At 47.0% G+C, this 17,464-nt stretch overlaps 2 protein-coding genes across 9 annotated transcripts in view; one reads left to right on the top strand and one right to left on the bottom strand.

Annotated features, from left to right (window-relative positions):
* Positions 1-1,137, bottom strand: part of FRMD5 (FERM domain containing 5) — a 39,172-nt gene extending 38,035 nt beyond the window's left edge. For all 4 annotated transcript variants that reach the window (XM_039362059.1, XM_039362062.1, XM_039362061.1 and 1 more), the window contains exon 1: positions 914-1,137. In XM_039362059.1, the coding sequence (XP_039217993.1) occupies positions 914-1,015 (102 nt within the window). In that variant the 5' untranslated portion in view covers positions 1,016-1,137. The remainder of the gene's footprint in view (positions 1-913) is intronic.
* A 2,431-nt stretch (positions 1,138-3,568) lies between these two features.
* Positions 3,569-17,156, top strand: GOLM2 (golgi membrane protein 2). 5 transcript variants are annotated; one of them, XM_039362079.1, is made up of 10 exons: positions 3,569-4,389; positions 5,046-5,100; positions 6,756-6,858; positions 7,845-7,935; positions 8,246-8,381; positions 8,665-8,745; positions 10,034-10,129; positions 10,241-10,402; positions 13,855-14,022; positions 15,206-17,156. In XM_039362079.1, the coding sequence occupies exons 1-10, from the start codon at positions 4,063-4,065 to the stop codon at positions 15,274-15,276; spliced, it is 1,290 nt and encodes a 429-aa protein (XP_039218013.1). In that variant the 5' UTR covers positions 3,569-4,062; the 3' UTR covers positions 15,277-17,156. The 5 variants fall into 5 exon arrangements, with proteins under 5 accessions (XP_039218013.1, XP_039218011.1, XP_039218012.1 ...); XM_039362078.1 differs by having other exon boundaries at positions 3,571-4,389; positions 8,243-8,381; positions 13,855-13,941; positions 15,206-16,031; XM_039362076.1 differs by having other exon boundaries at positions 3,571-4,389; positions 8,243-8,381; positions 15,206-16,031.
* The last annotated feature ends 308 nt before the right edge of the window (positions 17,157-17,464 follow it).

Below are 17,464 nucleotides of genomic sequence, written 5' to 3'. Positions count from 1 at the left end.
AGGGGGGGGGCAGGGGCCCGGAGCTCTTCCAGCAGCACCCGCAGAGCCCAGAAGGGGGGAAGATTCCTCTCCCGGGGGCGTCGGCTGGGTCCCCAGACACTGACCGCCCCGGAAGAGCAGCCGCGGCGCAGCAACCGGCGGCCCTTCAACCGAGGGGCTTCCTTCAAGCAGTTAATCCCTCCCAGACCAAAAGGCCGCCTTCTCCCCAACCGGCCGAGGGGGGGGGGCGGGCAGGGGAACAAGCGAAACGCCCGACCAGCTCAGGAGACGCCGCTTCTCTCGGGCTCCAGGCACAGCGAGCCCTTGGGCTGGAGGACCAGCGGCGACCCAGGAGGCGCCCGGCCGGGGCCCCGCAGCCCGCCGGACCGAACCGCCGCCCAACACCGCTTCTGCCCGCCCCGGCGGCGGAGCTTTCGCGCCCGAGTCCCGCGCCGTCCCGGGCCAGGCGCAGCAAAAGGCGCCTCCGGAGCCGAGCCGAGCCGGGCAGCCCTGAAACCAGCCCGGCAGCATCTCCGTCGGGGCCGGCACGGTCGCAGTCTCGCGGCCGTGCGAGCCTCGCTCCCGACGGGTCCGCCGCTTCGTACCGAGTCCCCGGGAGGGCTCGGTCGGCGGAGAGGCCCCGTCCCGCCCCCTGCCGCGTCTCCCCGGACAGAAGTTTCTTCCCCGCCGCGCTTAGGCACGCATCGCCGCCGGGCACGGCCCGCCCCGCAGCCCCTCCTGGCCGCTCGGTCCGGCGCCCGCAGAAGAGCCGCGCCGCCGCCCTTCGCCCGGCTGGATTCCCGCCCGAGGCCGCCGCTCGCCAGGCCGGCCCCAGCGCGGCGTCTCCTGGCAGCGGCAGGCCCGGCGAGCCGCCCGCCCGCCCAGCTCGCTGCCCCGAGGACGGCTCGCCCGCCCGCCCGCGCGGCGCCCCCACCTGGATGGTGCAGGAGTACTCGTTGTCGTCGAGGAGGCGGACGGTGCAGGGGTAGTCGCGGTCCAGGCTCCTGCTGCTGCTGCTCATCAGCCGGCTCAGCATCTTGGCCGGCGCCGGGGCTGCGCGGCGTGCGCCTTCACATGGCCGGAGCAGGTGGCTGCCTGGCGGGCGAGGAGGGCCGGGGCCGCCGCCGCCTGCCTCGGCTGGGCGCGCACAAAGCCCGGCTGGGCGGGGGGGGGGGACGCCGGCAGGCAGGCAGGCAGGCGGGAGGCAGGCAGGCAGGCAGCGAACGGCGCGGCTTTCGGCTGCGGGCGGGGGGGCGCGGGGGGGGGCGGCGCCGAGCTAGACTCGCCGGTTCGTGGCCGCCGAGGCCAATCCGGGCCCGGCGCCGCCTCTGACGATCTCGCGCGCAGACCAATGTGCCGCTCCGCTCGGGGGGCCGGGGGGGCTCTTGGCCTTTCCGGCGGGGCCCGGCAGCCGTAGCCGCGGTGGGCACTACCCGCAGGGCCAGAGCGCGGCGCCCCCGCGAGGAAGCGGCGGCCCCGGGTGCGGCTGCCTCGCTCGGTCTCGGCCGGGCCGCCGCTTCTGGGGAAGCTCCGCGCCGTGGACGCCGGGCAGGGCGGTCCCCGGGCGCCTGGAAGAGGATCGCGGCGGGACGCGGCGCTGGGGATGCGGAGCCGCTGCGGAGAAGCTCCCGGGGAGTCCAGCGCCTCCGGGGCCGCGGAGGTAGCGGGGGAGGCGAGCCGCGCCAGTCGCGAGTGGGTTTCACTGGGAGAGAGCGAGTAGCCGAAGTTGCCTTTTATTAGCTAAGGCAGGACTTGAACTTATGGCCCCCCAAGTTTCCCAACCTGGTACCTTACCTTAACCACCAGACCAAACTCTCTCTCTCTTTATATTAATAATAAATAATATATAATATAAAAATAAATTTTACACGGAGTTCCCTTATCTGGAAAGCATGTTAAAAGCTCAATATACTGTTCGGTAAATCCTTGCCTTAAAATCTGAAGGAATTATTGTAAAAGATGTAATTTTTAGTTAAAGGTTTTAGTTTCCTGAATGTGGAATTATATTCTTAGGTCATTGTAAATAAAAGTAATGCTACTCATATCATTAAGTATGTCTTTTAACAAGTACTGTATTTTGGACAACTTAATATCTAAGATACACTATCTTTCCTGGGATCTTTTGGAATATTCATACACAGCATCTCTTCTAATTAATATAATTCAAGATATATCTCTGCTGCTCTGTCTCTATGAATTTGAGATGGTTGGTATGCCTATTGCTTAAAATAGCATTTTGAAATTTTTTCTTACACAAAAATGACACTATGGGGGAATACATATCTTAAACATGATTTTTTAAAAACTGTGCTGTGGAAGATTTAAGTGTTGAGATTTTTTTCTTTATCGTAATAGAATAATTTCCTTGGTTAAGAGACAGAAAATGTTATTGATTTGTTGCCCCCACTGGCTGCATTAAGAACTGCAGTCTCTACTGACATAAAGAAGGGCTGCTGGAATTGGGTAGGTTTAGTACAGGGGTAGGCAGCCTTGGATCTTTTATGACTCGTGGACTTCAACTCCCAGAATTCCTGAGCCAGCCAGGGAGGTTTCCATGCTGAGCTATGCTGGCTCAGAAATTCTGGGAGTTGAAGTCCACGAGTCATAAAAGAGCCAAGGCTGCCTAACCCCGTTCTAGTACAGCAGTTCCCAAACTTTTCTATACCCCTACAATGCTTCTGATATATTCTCGCACCCCTTACAAAAGTTTGAATAACGGCAACGAATTATGCATATATATTATAATTTTGAAAACCCAAGTTTTCACACACCCTGGAATATCATCTCAGACCCCTCATTGGGAACCCTTGGTTTAGTGTAATGAAGAGAAGGACTAGGGGTGATATGACAGCAGCTTTCCAATATCTCGGGCTGCCACAAAGAAGAGGGAGTCAAGCTGTTCTCCAAAGCACCTGAAGGCAGGACAAGAAACAATGGATGAAAACTAATCAAGGAGAGAAGCAACCTGGAACTAAGGAGACATTTTCTGACAGTTAGAACAATTTCTGACAGTGGAACAAGCTGCCTCCAGAAGCGGTGAATGATCCAACACTGGAAGTTTTTAAGAAGAGACCGGACAGCCATTTGTCTGAAATGGTCTGGGGTCGCTGGAAAACTGCTCTCCTCTCACCTCTCTCTGTCCCCTATCAACTCTCCAGGCATTTAACTAAGCCAGTGTTTCTCAAGCTTAGCAACTTTAAGAGGTGGGGACTTCAGCTCCCAGAATTCTCCAGCCATCATACAGGAATGCCGGGGGTCAACCTCAACATGAATTCTGCAGCATGGCTGGCTGGAGAATTCTGCGAGTTGAAGGCACATCTTAAAGTTGCCAAGGTCGAGGAGCACCAAGCTAAGCCGGTGTTTTCTAAACTCGGCGACTTTAAGCCGCGTGGACTTCAACTCCCAGAATGCCCCAGCCAGCACGCAGGGATACCGGGGCTCAACGTCCATCCCGAGGCTGTAAGGCGTCCAGCCCAGCTTGGAGATGGCAGCCAGGGAGCCCACCCGCAGCCGCGCCCCGCCCTCTGACGCACCGGAGGGCGGGACTACGCTGGCCGCGCCCCTCGTAAACCTCGCTGCGAGGGCGCGCGGCCCCGCTCTTCTCGCGAGAGGCGCGGCTGCGGGACGGACGGTAGGGCGACGCGGAAGTGGCGGACCGCTGCGGAGGCGGAGGCGGGCGGGCGCCGTTAACCGCCTCGCGGGGCTTCCCGCACCCTCCTTCCCGGCGGCCGCTCAGCCTCGGCCCGTCCGCGATCCTGACCGGCCCGGCCCTGGGAGGCGGCGGCGGCCGGGGCCCGAGCTGGGCCCGCGGGGCGCCGCGGTTTGCCCTTGAGAGGCTCCCTTCCAGCAGCGGCCCCGCGGGACCCTCAGGCGGCAGCCCCTCGGCGCAGGCTGAGCGGCGGCGCAGGCCGCGAGGTTGCTACTCGGCGCGTCGGTGGCGGCGCCGGATTCGGGGCGCGGAGCCTCCGGCGCGGGGTCCTGGTGGCTGCTCGGCGCGCGGCCGGGCCGAGGAGGGGGGCGCTGCCCATGAGTCCCCCGCCCTTCCGTCCCGCCCGGCGCTGAAGGAGCGGCCCGGCCCGGCCCATGGCGGGATTCGGCAGCAACCGGCGGGGCGGTCGCCTCCCCTCATTCCTCTTCGCGGCGCTGCTGCTGATCATCGCGGCGCTGGCCTTCAACGCCTGGAGCTCGTCGACCCGCCAGAGGGCCCTGCGGGAGGAGGCGGCCGAGCTGCAGGGCCAGGCCAAGCGCGGCGATGTGGCCCGGAGCCGCCTGGAGAAGAGGAACTCGGAGCTGCTGCTGCAGGTGGAGTCGCACAAGAAGGCCCTGGAGCAGAAGGAGGCCGAGCGCAGCCGGCTGAGCAGCCAGCTCCAGGCCAGGGACGGCCAGGTCCGCACGTGCGAGGAGGGCAAGGTGAGGAGGGTCCCAGGCGGAGCTGGCGGGGCAGCTCCGGTTCAGAGCAGCTGTTCTGCCGGGCTTTGCAAGGAAGGCGGCTCTGGTGGGAAGACGAGAGGAAAGGGACGGTGGGAGATGCCTCGGTGTCTTCTTGCCGGTTGAATGCGGAGGCCGCCTTCCCTGAAGGACAGGGGGAACCCTTCTGTTTACCGAATTCAGGGGTAGGCAACCTTGGCTCCCAGAAATCCACAGTCATAAAAGAGCCAAGGTTGCCTACCCCTGACCTAATTGATGGTGCCCCCATTTCAGAAGCAAGTGCGGCACAAGACAAAAACCGCGTCTAAAATCATTACCAGCAATACACGTAGTCCTTGACTTACAACAGTTCGTTTAGTGACTGTTCAAAGTTACAATGGCACTGGATAAAGTGACTTATGACAATTTTTCCTAGTTACAACCTGTGCAGCATCGCCCCGGTCACACAACATATTGTGATGTTTTTTACCTTTGCGGAGCCAGGGTGGGCGTGGTGTGTGCGTGACGCATCTGGCCCACAGGCCACCAATTTGACACCCCTGCCCTAGTCAGAGCTGCTTTCAGAATCATTCATTCTAGAAAATTTTATTATCGGAACAGGGATCTGTACTACTTCACTACTTACTTTTTGTTTTTAGGTCAAACTTCAGAGCAACATATCATACCAGATGGCAGACATACGACGCTTAAAGGGTAAATGTTCTTGGTGTAAACATGTTTTTATAACTGAATAACATAACAGCAGTAAAATATAATACCAAGTAGGCAATGTGCTCTCTTGATGTTTTGAAAAATAGCTACAGGTGTAACCTACTTTTTGTGGACTACGGTAATTTCTCTTTAAAATATTTGGCTACATAAGTATTATAAATTTACTATAATATGAGATATTAGATATAGATAGGGAGCACCTCTGAAAAAATCCATTATCTTCTGGACCTTTTTTAAAATAAATATTTCATTATTTTTTATTTTTACAATCAAGTGCCTAACGACTGAGTCCATTAGTGATTCTGTGGTACATGTAAGCTTCTTCAAACTAAATCCGATATTACACCCTCCAGTACATCCTCTCGTCTTCTGGTAATAGACATTTTTCCACACTAAGCAAGTACAGTTCTTATTGTTGTGAGTAAATATACAATTGCCTATCAACATTTGTTACATTTTTTAAATAGTGTCAATAATATCAGCTTAGAATATCTTTTCTAACTAAAGCATATTTTAATTGCATTTGCACCCAATATCCATTTATTCAGTCTATATCCTACTTTCGCTTTTTTAAATTTTAATTCCCCATCCATGTTCAAAATATCCCAATCATTTATAATTTCTGAACAAGTTATTTTTGGGTAATTAAAAGCTTCCCTTATTCAAAGTTCTTAGCATATTCTTATTTCCCTTTTCTTACCAAGATATTATATTTGATTACAAATCCTATCTATCTAGTTATAATAATGCTTCTATTTCTAGCGATCTATTCTTACCCATATTCAAACATCTAATTGGTAATATTACATCCCCTTTAATAAGTCAAAGCTTCTATTTCCTTCAGTCTTACTCTAGCTTTCTTCCTTTGTCAACTAACTTTCCAAGTCAGTGCATTTGGATCACCAAATAATGCTTCCTCTATTTTTGTGTATATTATTTGAAAAAAAAAAATTAGTTAAAATATTTTTGGAAGAACTAGCCCGTTGATATTTATTAAACATCCTCCCTCCTTCTCTGTCTTCCTGCGCCTGCACTGCCACGATGTCAAAACCAGAAACCATCTTCTGGACCTTTTTAATGGGCAGTGGTGGCGAACCTATGGCACGGGTGCCAGAGGCAGCACTCAGAGCCCTCTCCGTGGGCACGCGTGCCGTTGCCCAGTCCTAGGCCTTCAGCTGGGTTTTATAAAACCTTTTCGCTTTAGGCCTCCGCTACCGTGTGCAAAAAAAAAAAAAAAAAGGTTCAATCAGTCAATTTCAATTTCTCACAGGGGAAAAAAAGATCTTGCAAAGTTGGAATTAATTGAACTTTTTAGTCCCACCCTGTCTGCCGTTATCACAGTCACGCCCACCCAATGGGCCACACCCAGCCAATGGGCCACGCCCACCCAGCACCCGACGATGCATAAGTGGGTTTTTGGTTGCAGTTTGGGCACTCAGTCTCTAAAAGGTTCGCCATCACTGCTCTATTGTTTTGTAATAAAGTAGCCATTGAATAAGAATTCAGAAAGGTACATCATTTTTATTTTACTTCAATAAACATATTTTTATTACTATTGTGGAAAATTACTCAGCAAAAAACAAGGCTAAAGTATGGAGCATTTTTTAAATTGTTCAAATGTTTATACTTTGGCTTAGAACAACTTGCAGAATTGCGTCAAGAATTCCTACAACAAGAGGACTATCTTCATGAATACAAGAAAAACAATACACAACTTCTTAAAAGATTGGAGTATGAAAGGTGAGGGATTAAATGTGAATAAAAGTAACCTAGTTATAAGACATCGCTGCCAGGTCAGCTCATTTGTTTATGAGCTTTAGGATCAGTGTTGAGTATTATTTTAACATTAATGTTCTTTTGCAATTGTTATATAAAATAGGTTAAGATGTTTGGCCTCGGCCGTATTGTTTGATGGATCAATGCAGCTTTATAATTATTAAGGAGAAGGAGAATGGAACAAGTTTTGCTTTGCTTTTTTGTAGAAATAAAATCTGCAAGTAGAGTGCAGTTCTCCAAAGTCAATAGACAATGTAAAATGGTCAATTTACTGGTGCTGTAGTAGGATGGGAGTGAAAAATATGTGCCACTCTGCTCTGGTTCATGATTCATCAAGATTTTTGTGAAGGATTGCCTCAAAAAAGTTAAGAGACCCTGTCTGTCAGTCTCACAACTCTCCTATTTGTCTGTGACCTTTAATTGGGTGAAACTGTATCAAAGTGCAACAGTTTTTAAGCAAAGATATCTCAAGTTGGACTAAGTTACAGAATGAATCCAAAATCTTGGAACCTATGACTCCCATCAAATTGAAATTTGGCAAATTTTATAAAATATTTTATGATGTAACAATTATAAAATATTTTATGATGTAATGAAAAACGTAAAAACCTTTCCCTGTGGTCAAGGGTTGATCTTTGTACTATACAGTTCATCATAGCGTATTTTCAAGGCAGATACATGTCTCAATCTCCCTGAATTTTGAAAAGAACTTTTCAAGTACACTGGAAGCTCTGCCATTTTTGAAAGCAGTGAGGAAACTGATAAGGAAGTATCTCTGAAACAATGACCGAGTAGATATCTGGTTGTCTACTTTCATATAAAGGCCTTTTAATATATTCAGTGTGTTATACAGAAAAGAACCTTACTAGGCAGATCGTAAATAATATAGTGGGGAGCCTAGAAAATCTGTCAATCTCGGTTCTAAATTCTGCTCTCCATCTTGGTTCTAGTTTTCAATGCGGGCAGCAAATCAAAGAACTAAGAATACAACATGAAGAAGATATGAAAAAATTGGAGGACCAAGTTTTGCAGGACCAGAAGGTAACATGGCTCTCTTTGCGAAGGATGAACCCAGGTGTCTGCCATCTGCTTTTGCTCCCTCCCAACATGGGTATAAGATGGGACTAGCAAGGAACAGACTTGGCGACACTAATTGCTGTATCCAGGCAGAGTTTTTATTTTTTTACACTTGGGCTGTAGAAAGTGGTGAGGCAAAGGTGAAAAGAAAGCAGAATGATTTCTATATGTTGATCACAAAAATGAAATATGAAGCATTGGATTAAATTAAAGATAAAGTAATATTTTCCTTGTAAGTTTAGCTTTTAATGCTTAAGGAACATTTTCACAGCAGGCCACACACAGGAGCCAATTCACCAAAGACATTGAGAGAGGATTGAGTGAGAGTCCAAAAACAGTAAAGGCAACTCAAAAACTGAACGAAGTTAAGAATGAAGCACCATCAACCAACAATATATCAGATGGCAAAGGTCTGTCTGGGACAGCTGTGGTAAGGCACCAGGGTCCCTCTGGCATTCATGGGAGGGTGGCAAATACCTGCCTGGCAAGTTACTTGGCCAGACTACAGATCTGGTGGCCCTGCACAGTTCCATCAGCTGGGGGTGGGGTAAACCTGACTGCAGCAGGACATGGGAGGTGAGGTAACTTTCCTCTGTTACCGTTCCAACTCCCTTCCATTGAACAGTCTGAAGGCACCAGTCGTAGAGCTTCAGTGGATGGTGCAGCAAAGGAAAAAATACCTTGTTTTCACAGAAAAGATTAAACCTGGAGATGATGCAGGCATGCCTGGAATAGAAGAGAATGACCCTGCCAAAGGTGAAGATACACTCACTGGTTAGTATCTCAAATCTAATGTTGGTTTTCTCTTGCATTTCTGCTCACTCCATAGACAGATATTTGAACTGATAAATGGGACCCAGGATATTTAAAAATGCCACTCTGACAAATAAGATTGGTGATGTTTTCCTTACACATGCAGTAAAACACATTTGCAGCCTTATTTCTGGGTTCTTAACTATGTTGCTTTTCAGTTGGCATTGACAGTTGGCACTAACTGCTTCATGTCCCATTCTGATCTGAAATAGAGAGATGGGTTGCAAGGCAGGACTTCTTCATGGAAGTCCTGACCCTGGTTAGGAAATGTTTTTAAGATCTTCCTTTTTAAGTGGGTTGTAATAAGAGGATCCTTTTTAGATACTTTTTTGATTCTTAAAACTTCTGAGAGGTTGCTGTGTTGACAGAGGACTTCTGTTTACTGTCAAGTCCCAAGTTTGAGGTAATGTATATTTGTTAATAAATGCACTGTTTTTTCACCAAATCTGGAATTGCACATTTTTATTCATTGGTTGTTAATGCTGGCGGATGCTATAATCCTCAAACCCTTCAGGGCTACTGGGATACAGAGGTGATTCTCTGATTCCTCCAGGAACCGGGATTATGACCATTATAACTAGGGAGATTTATGGTGAACATCTTCATTTGCTTAGAGCAGACATGTCAAACCCAAGGCCCGGGGGCCGGATGCGGCCCGCAAAGTGGTTTCATGTGGCCCGCGAAGCCATCCTGGAAACAGTGAGGGAACAGCCCCCGCTGCCTTGACCCTGGCCCAGGCCGGCCGGGAGCCAATGTACAATTTTGTGGTGGCCATCTATGCTGAAACGCATTCAGTCTTAGCTCCATGGCCTGAGAGGAACAGTGAGGCTCCTCCAGTGGACCATTCCTTGGCACTTGCCCCGGTCCCACCCCCTTCTGCCAGAGACCCTCAGATCTATCCCACTCCTGCCCAGGCCCCCACAGGCACCCTTGACGTGAACGATGTAGAGCTGGCCACACCCACCTAGTAGACCACACCCACTCCATCCACACCCACCCAGAAGGCTGCACCCACCTAGTAGGCCACACCCACCTGGCCCCCTGAGGGCAACCTCAGTGCTGATGCGACCCTCAGTGAAATTGAGTTTGACACCCCTGGCTTAGAGCCATAGCTGGATCCTGTTGCAAACATTGGCCTTTAGCAGAATTATTTTTTTGGCCTCTTTGAACCAAGTACTAAATAATTACTTTGTAATACATTTAATTAGTTTTTACACCTGTGAGTCATGGTATGAATTTATGTTTTTAGCTTTGAAGAAGCCACTTTTTTCAACTTCTCAAAATCAGCATCAGCCTGGTGGAAAAGTTTTCACGGAAAAAACCCGTACTCTAAATCTGGTTCCAGGTGAGATCATGTGTACTGGGTGAAAGTCTTGTTGATGTGCCCTTCATCATGAGCTTTATACACTTTTCTCTGTGTCCTTGAACTCTGACTGTGTATTTTTGTCTTCCCCAGCTGCAATACTGGAGGGTAATACTGACATGGTAAACCAGGTACCAGCAAACTATCTTCAGCGTGCAATTTCTGAACACACATTGGACATTCAAAAAACCAAAAAACAGCTTGCAAAACAGGCTTCCAAGGAGAGAGTCAACAACTTTCAGAGAATGAAGCAAAGTGAGTCAGACCATGATCATTGAGCATAATTGCATGTGTTATCTCAAGTTCATTAAAACACCTAATGTCTACCAGCTGACTGTTTTAAGTATATTTGTATTCAGATGTCTTTGTTTTTAAAAATCTTAGCCATTAATTGCTGTGCTATAAACTCATCTCAGAAGCTCTGAGTTCTACCTTCTAGACCTACTCAACATGCTAGGGAAGCTCATGGTCCACCACAGTGGTATGAGGTTTGTGACTCCATCATCCTGCAGTGCTGTGATCAGAGCTTTGTGTAAGTCCTATCTGGAAATGGATTCTGATGAAACAAAGGCAGTGTACTCTGCAGTGTTTTATGTCTGTATGGAATGCATACAGCTGACATAAACTCTTTGCTGGAAAAAGCATACCAAGCTCTAGGATAATTAGCCTCTCTTAAGGGACTAATGAATCAGATGTTCAAATCTGAGATGGCCATCAGGGGTGAGTTGGAGGGTTCCTGCTCTTTAAACAAAACAAAATAACCTCCCATCTCACATACTGATTGCCTTCTTCAAACTCTTGGGTTCATGATGTAAACTTGTGGAAGTTGCAAATCTAAATCATGAACCCAAAGGATCTAAAGAGCATTTTTACACTGCCTGATGTCAGTGTGCATGATACCATCATACCACTGCATGAGAGTGATGGGCATGGGAAGATGCCAAAGGAGGAAGCCAACGGTCTCCAGAAAGCACATTGCTACCCACTGCAAGTTTGCCAGAGAGCACCTAGGTGCTCTAATCAGCCACTGGAATAACATTTTGTCGGCAAATAAAGAAAGAACTTATTAAATGCGTTGGAATCAAGCAATGTAATGCTTGGAGAAAACAAAAACTGCATTTCAAAAAAGAACCTTATCCCTGCGGTGAGGTGTGGGAGTTGAAGAATCATAGTCTAGAACAGCTGGGCAAAATCAGCAAGATTTTTCAATGGGGACAAATTCAGAATCTAAGCTCTGGGTAGGGACAAAAAACAGCAGGTGTAAAATGAAGAAGGCCCAATAGGGCAGGAATCCATGTCAAAAAAATATCTGGTGCTTTTGGTGGTGCACAAGCTGAATATAAACTAGCCGTGTGATTCAGCTGCAAAAATGCAAATGCAATATTAGCCCACATTAACAAAATTTAGCATCAAGATTGAGAGAAGTGATTATTGTTGATTCTGTATTGGTGAAAATTATTTGTATCCTGCCTTTATTATTTTTATAAACAACTCATGGTGTCAAACATCCAGTACATCTTACTTCTATTTTCCTCATAACAACAAACTTGTGAGATGAGTTGGGCTGAGAGAAACTGGCCCAAAGTCACCCAGCTGCCTTTCTTGGCTAAGGTGGGATGTGAATTCACAGTCTCCTTTCTAGTCTGGAGCCTTAACCACTAGACCACAGGTCGGCAACCTGCGGCTCCGGAGCCGCATGCGGCTCTTTGAGCCTTCCCCCGTGGCTCCCAGCCTCCTCTGCCTTTGCAGAGAGACAGAGAGAGGCAATTGTGCTTCCCTGCTTCTCTCTCTCTCTCTCTCTCTCTCTCTCTGTGTGTGTGTGTGTGTGTGTGTGTGTGTGTGTCTGTGTCTGTGTCTGTGTGTATGTGTAAAAGAGAGTGCACTCACAGTATTCTCCGAGGAGCTGAAAAGCTTACTGGGCGGAGCTCCTCCCTTTGCTGCATCTCTGCAGGAAGCAGGAAGCAGGAAGGGCAGGAGAGAGCTAGCTGGCCCAGCTAGGCTGACTCAGGAATTCTGGGAGTTGAAGTCCATGAGTCATAAAAGAGACGAGGTTGCTTGTTGGACAACAGCTTGAAGCTTGCCAGGTGAGCAACAGATAGGAGGGGGGGGGAGAAAGAGAGAGAGAGAAAGAGAGAGGGAGGGAGAGAGAGAGAGGACAGAGAGAGAGAGAAAGAAAGAGAGCGGGGGAAGAGGAGTGGCAGACCAAGGGCAGATAGAGAGGGAGAGAGAGAGAGACCCTTTTGACATCTAAAATGAAGATAACACTGCATATATCCTTTTTTTACCTGTGTGTGTGTGTGTGTGTGTGTATACACATACATAAATACATATACATATACACACACACACACATACACACAAACACACACACACCTATAATAAAGGTAAAAAAGGATATATGCAGTGTTATCTTCATTTTAGATATCAAAAGGGTTTTGCGGCTCCCAGTGTTTTGTTTTTGGTGGGAAACGGGTCCAAGTGGCTCTTTAAGTGTTTTGGGTTGCCTACCCCTGCACTAGACCAAACTGGCTAGCTAGACATTTGTCGAGAATATTGTGTCCCATTCTGGGCACTGCATTTAAAGAAAGATTTTGACAAATGGGAACAGCAAGGATGGTAAGGGAATGTCTGAGGAACGGTTTATAGCCTAGAGCAGGGGTAGGCAACCTTGGCTGCCTTAGGTGGGTAAAAATGCCAAATCCAGTCTAAATATCTGGCTGACTGTGTGACAAACCATAATTTATAGTCTATAACCAACATAATTTATTCCTTCTAAACTTCTGACCTCCAAGTCAACACTGTTTCTTAATCTGAACTCTTGGATATAATTTTGTATTTCTTAGCATTATCTAACACACCGATATTCTGAATGATCAAATCGATAGATACACTAATTCAAACATCGTATTCTCTAGGCCAGGGGTAGGCAACCGTGGCTCTTTTATGACTCCTGGAATGCTTTGGAGGAAACGCTGGAAGGATTTGCAAGGTGACTTCTCAAGTGCCACCGGCGGCCTCTTGCCTCTTTTCCCCATCCGGCAACTGGCCTCGGCTCCCGTTCACCCACTTGACAGGGCACTCGACCTTGCAACGTACGAGAAGTTACAGCGTTTTCTTCAACTTAATTTGTTTTCATTGTGAAATTATGTTTCACAATTTGTACTTTTCTAAAATATTGGGAATTTTCTATAGGCTGGAGTATGTTAATTATTGTAAATTTAGCCCAAATGACCAGATGTTTTCATCAGCTCTGATAAATGGAGGTCAAGGTATGCTTAAAAAGTATCCAACCAGTATAAATTGCCTTCATTTAAAGCAAGCATTTAAAATCTCTGCATGAAAAACACAGCAAATTGAGCCTTGAAAAGTAACCGTTCTGTGACAAAAACAGGATTTGTACAACACGTGAGATTTTGGACCCATCTTGCTAGTTATTTAGCCAAAAAAGGCGATATTGCTTTCCCTCACAACAGAAGGATCTTGGAACACGAAGCGAAATGTCTAGTCTTGACTCATATTGTGATTTTTTTTTTTCCTATGAAGTTCTGTATAAAGAATACTCACTTTTCTGGGGTTCCTGGTGCTGGAGGAGCTGCAAGTTCCTTTTTGCAGCTTCCCAAAGGGCTGACACTGAAGCCTCCCCTGTTCTCTCTGCCCCCCCTCCCCCCTTCTCCTGGCTTCTGACTGATCCTTTGCCTACTTCACAGGCCGGTTCTTTGATGAGAATGAGTCCCCCGTTAATCCTCAGCATGGATCTAAACTGGCGGATTATAATGGGGATGATGGGAACGTGGGTGAGTATGAGGCAGACAAGCAGGCTGAGCTGGCCTACAATGAGGAAGAGGATGGTGATGGTGGTGAAGAAGACGTCCAAGGTGAGCTTGGGCCTTATCTCCATCCCATTCACTTAACTTCGTCATGTAAAAAAAAAACTCTGGGATTTGTATAGAGTTCCATTATTTGGCTGGTGCCATGGAGAAAGGTTTTTCCGGGGACCAGAGGGGGCGTGGTTTTGAATACTGCCTACATCCCAAGGATGGAGCTTTGCTTGTTTGTGCGGCCTGTTAGCTGGCATGCTGCAGACCGGTGCCGGTCCATGGACCAGGGGTTGGGGACCCCTGCTTTATAGCATTGTGTTACTTAGTTGGGTAATAAAATCTCTGCAAGAAAACAAGTTCAGAGAGCACCAAGGACTTCACAGTTCAATCCTGAGCTTCAAATTTTGTCTCCTATTGGACTTGGAAAGGATTTAATAGGATGAGAGGGGCGCATTAAACTATGAAGCGAAAGTGAGGTTATAAAACACAAGACTGCTGAAATTCAGTCCTCTGGAATGTCTGGCTAAATCGGGTGAGTAATCAGCAGATGGCACCAGCCTTACTGCAGCCAGAGCAGCGGGTCTCAAAATTGAACCCACTTGGGAGGAAGCATGTAAGGCAAAGGCGGGGGGGGGGGAATGACACTCAGCTTTATAAAACATAAAGCGACCCTGGGTTTCATCCCCTTAAGGCCAGGCAAGGGACATCTCAAAATCCCATGCTCTGGTCGTGTGACTATGGGGCTTAGGATGGAGAAGCTGGCCACTTGTCAAATCATGGCTTCTTCCATAAGGGTCATTGGAGAAACTTGGTCTCAGTCTTTCTGGTCCAATTTCAGACGGCATCTTTCTTTGACCAGCTTCTTCCTGCACACAACATTGCATCCTGTTCTGTTCAGTTTTGAGTCAGATAAACTGAGAAGTCCCAACATCCTTCACATAATTCATTTCCTCTATGATCGTTAGATTGGAAAGAAAAATAAAAATAATAAAACCAGCTGGTCCACTTTTCTGTTACAGACAGGTCTGATGGGCAAATGGGTGCAATGTTTAATTCCCAAACCAAGGTGAGGGGCTGAGAAATCTGGACTCATCAGTTGCGTTGCAGTTGCAGCACCCCAATCCCAGCCAGGTGTGCAAAGGAAAAGGCAGCCTTTGTAGCCAGGTGCTCCTCTGTGCCTCCCCTCTTCTCGCCCATTGTCGGAGAGAAATGAAGATTGGTTTTCCTCCTTGCCTTGCAGATGATGAGGAGCGGGACCTCCAAATGGACCTGGTGGACTATGGGAAACCACGTTTTAATGATGTCCTTTAAAGCCTCAATGACTTTCTTCTGAGAGATTCTGCAAGTCTTCAGTGTTTGGGGCAAAAGAATCGGGAGACCAGAGGCAGTGTGCTGTCCGACGTGAAACCTTGGAAGCAAAAGGTAAAATGTAGTGATGTGCGTCTAGTGGGTTCCAGCTCTTTGCAAATAAAAGAGATGCTTTGTCCTACATGATGAGGAGTGGGTTAGTTACCGGACTGGGCTGTAAGACTGTTCTTTATCTGTAATCTTTGTGTTAAACATTAACATTGCAAAATAATTTTACATGTTTCTGAAATAAAGTGAATGTGTACAGTTTGTATCTCATACATAGTCATGACTTCATTGCAGAAAAAATATATATAGATGGAACATTGAAACAGCAATGTATTTAATTCATGCAGGCAAATTGTTTTCTCTCGTCTTGTGACTTGTATTTTATGGTAACATTTCATTTTGAAAAAAATAAGACTGAAAATAGATTGTATGTGTGTATGAAAGAACTTTGTTTAACACAACTCTGCAAGGTCTATGTGGTAGTGAAATCATACAGGAAGTTAGCCCTAGGAGAATGACTAACGTTACCCATAGCAAATGCTTTGCAAAAGTATTCTCATTTTATATATTTTTATTAGGCTCTGAATTGACAAATCATATTTTGAGCATTGAAAAGCTATATTCGTTAACACGTGTTTTTCTTTACAGCAGTGGCCTTTGATTGTATGCAGTGATAGATTTAAGTTATTTAAACTTGCTTAAAACTGAAATCTTGGATTTTTTAAATTCATTCTCCCTAAACCCGTTGTGTCCAGCTCCTGAGTGATGCTGTTCTTTTTAACGAAAGTACGACTGGAGGGGTCCTGCATGAAAATGGAAAAGGGGTCCCCAATCACGCATGTTCAGCGAAGGGCATCGTCTGTTCCCCGGGGGGGGGGGAGGGCGGGGCCAGATGGAGCAAGCACTTTGGGATGTTCACAGCAACAGTGACAGGCTGTTAAATGTTAACCCTGATGATTTTATCAACAAGGGCTACTGTGAATAAAATGTTCAAGTCCTGTATGTCAGGGTTGATGGTCTCTCACTACAGATCGTTCTTGCTGAAGGACAGCAATTGGGAGTAGAAATTCTGAATGCCGTCACTAAGCAATATAGTCATAAAGCACAATGTCACATGAATGTGCTACTTAGTATGGCAGTTTCAATATTTTTAGTTGCCATTGTTAAATAAATTCTGGTGTTGCTAATTGCAATTCCCATGGCTGCTGTTTGTAACTGCCTTGACTTTGATTGCTGGAAGCCAACAGTGAAACTCACAGATAGCAACTGTGGAACCGTAGGATGTTGCAACATTATAGTTGATTGCTGAGCACCCAGATGGAGATCCCATAACTGCAGGTATGCTTTGTAAGTAAAAGGACCAATTAGAAGCACCACTTGGTTCAGTGCTGTTGTAAGTTGACTTACTGAATGAGTGGTCATTAAGCAAGAGCCACCTGTATTTCTGGGCTCAGGTTAAAGTTCATTTTTGATGAATAAAATCCATTTGTGATCACTGCATTATACTAAATTGCATTAGAAAAGTATTCATTTTTGACTATTAAAATAGAAGTCTCTGCCTGGGATTATTTTGAGCCATCAGACAAAAGCAGGGTCCCTCAAGGGGAATTGTTCTGCTTGCAATTTTTTTTCCTATGCTATAAAAAATTGCTGGGTTTGCACACAAATATTAGGCTGAATCTGCAGCCCTGTCCTGTTCTTCAGCGCCCCCCCCCCGTCTGTCTTTATGTTGCAACTGATGAAATGACAAAACTATTTCCAAAGCTAGGTGTAATTTTGTTAAGAATCTGCTGTTGAACATTTAATAGGGTTTAATAAAAGCTTCATATAGCTTGTGTCTGCCTTTGTGTTCCTCTCTCCTCTTGGCAACACAGTGAAGGAAAATGAAGATTTCCCACATCTTTGACACAACTTTGTTTCTAACGGAGTTGTGTATGTGTACATGTTTTCTCTTTAAATACAATCCCTTACATTTCTCTGTGAAATATTGTTTTGGTCCTCTCTGCCTAATTTCCCACCCTCTCCAGATTAATTACAATCTTCATTTTCCAAATTTGATAAGCAATCCATCAATCTCATTGTCCTTATTGAAAGTATTGAACGCTGGCCCCAAGATTGAGCCCCACTGGTCACTCCTCTGTCT

The sequence above is a fragment of the Crotalus tigris genome, unplaced genomic scaffold, assembly GCF_016545835.1.
Source record: "Crotalus tigris isolate CLP2741 ecotype Arizona unplaced genomic scaffold, ASM1654583v1 scf7180000019364.2947544272:3078424, whole genome shotgun sequence".
Classification (NCBI taxonomy): Eukaryota; Metazoa; Chordata; class Lepidosauria; order Squamata; family Viperidae; genus Crotalus; species Crotalus tigris.
Note: the sequence above shows the minus strand (reverse complement) of the source record. Positions and strands in the feature narration are given on the sequence as shown.

Excerpts from the sequence above, each read along its gene's own strand:
- GOLM2 (XM_039362075.1), top strand. The coding sequence starts at position 4,063 with ATGGCGGGATTCGGCAGCAACCGGCGGGGCGGTCGCCTCCCCTCATTC. Across the intron at positions 8,746-10,033 it reads AGGTGAAGATACACTCACTG|CTTTGAAGAAGCCACTTTTT; the intron begins GTTAGTATCTCA and ends TTATGTTTTTAG. Across the intron at positions 10,403-13,854 it reads CTTTCAGAGAATGAAGCAAA|GCCGGTTCTTTGATGAGAAT; the intron begins GTGAGTCAGACC and ends CCTACTTCACAG.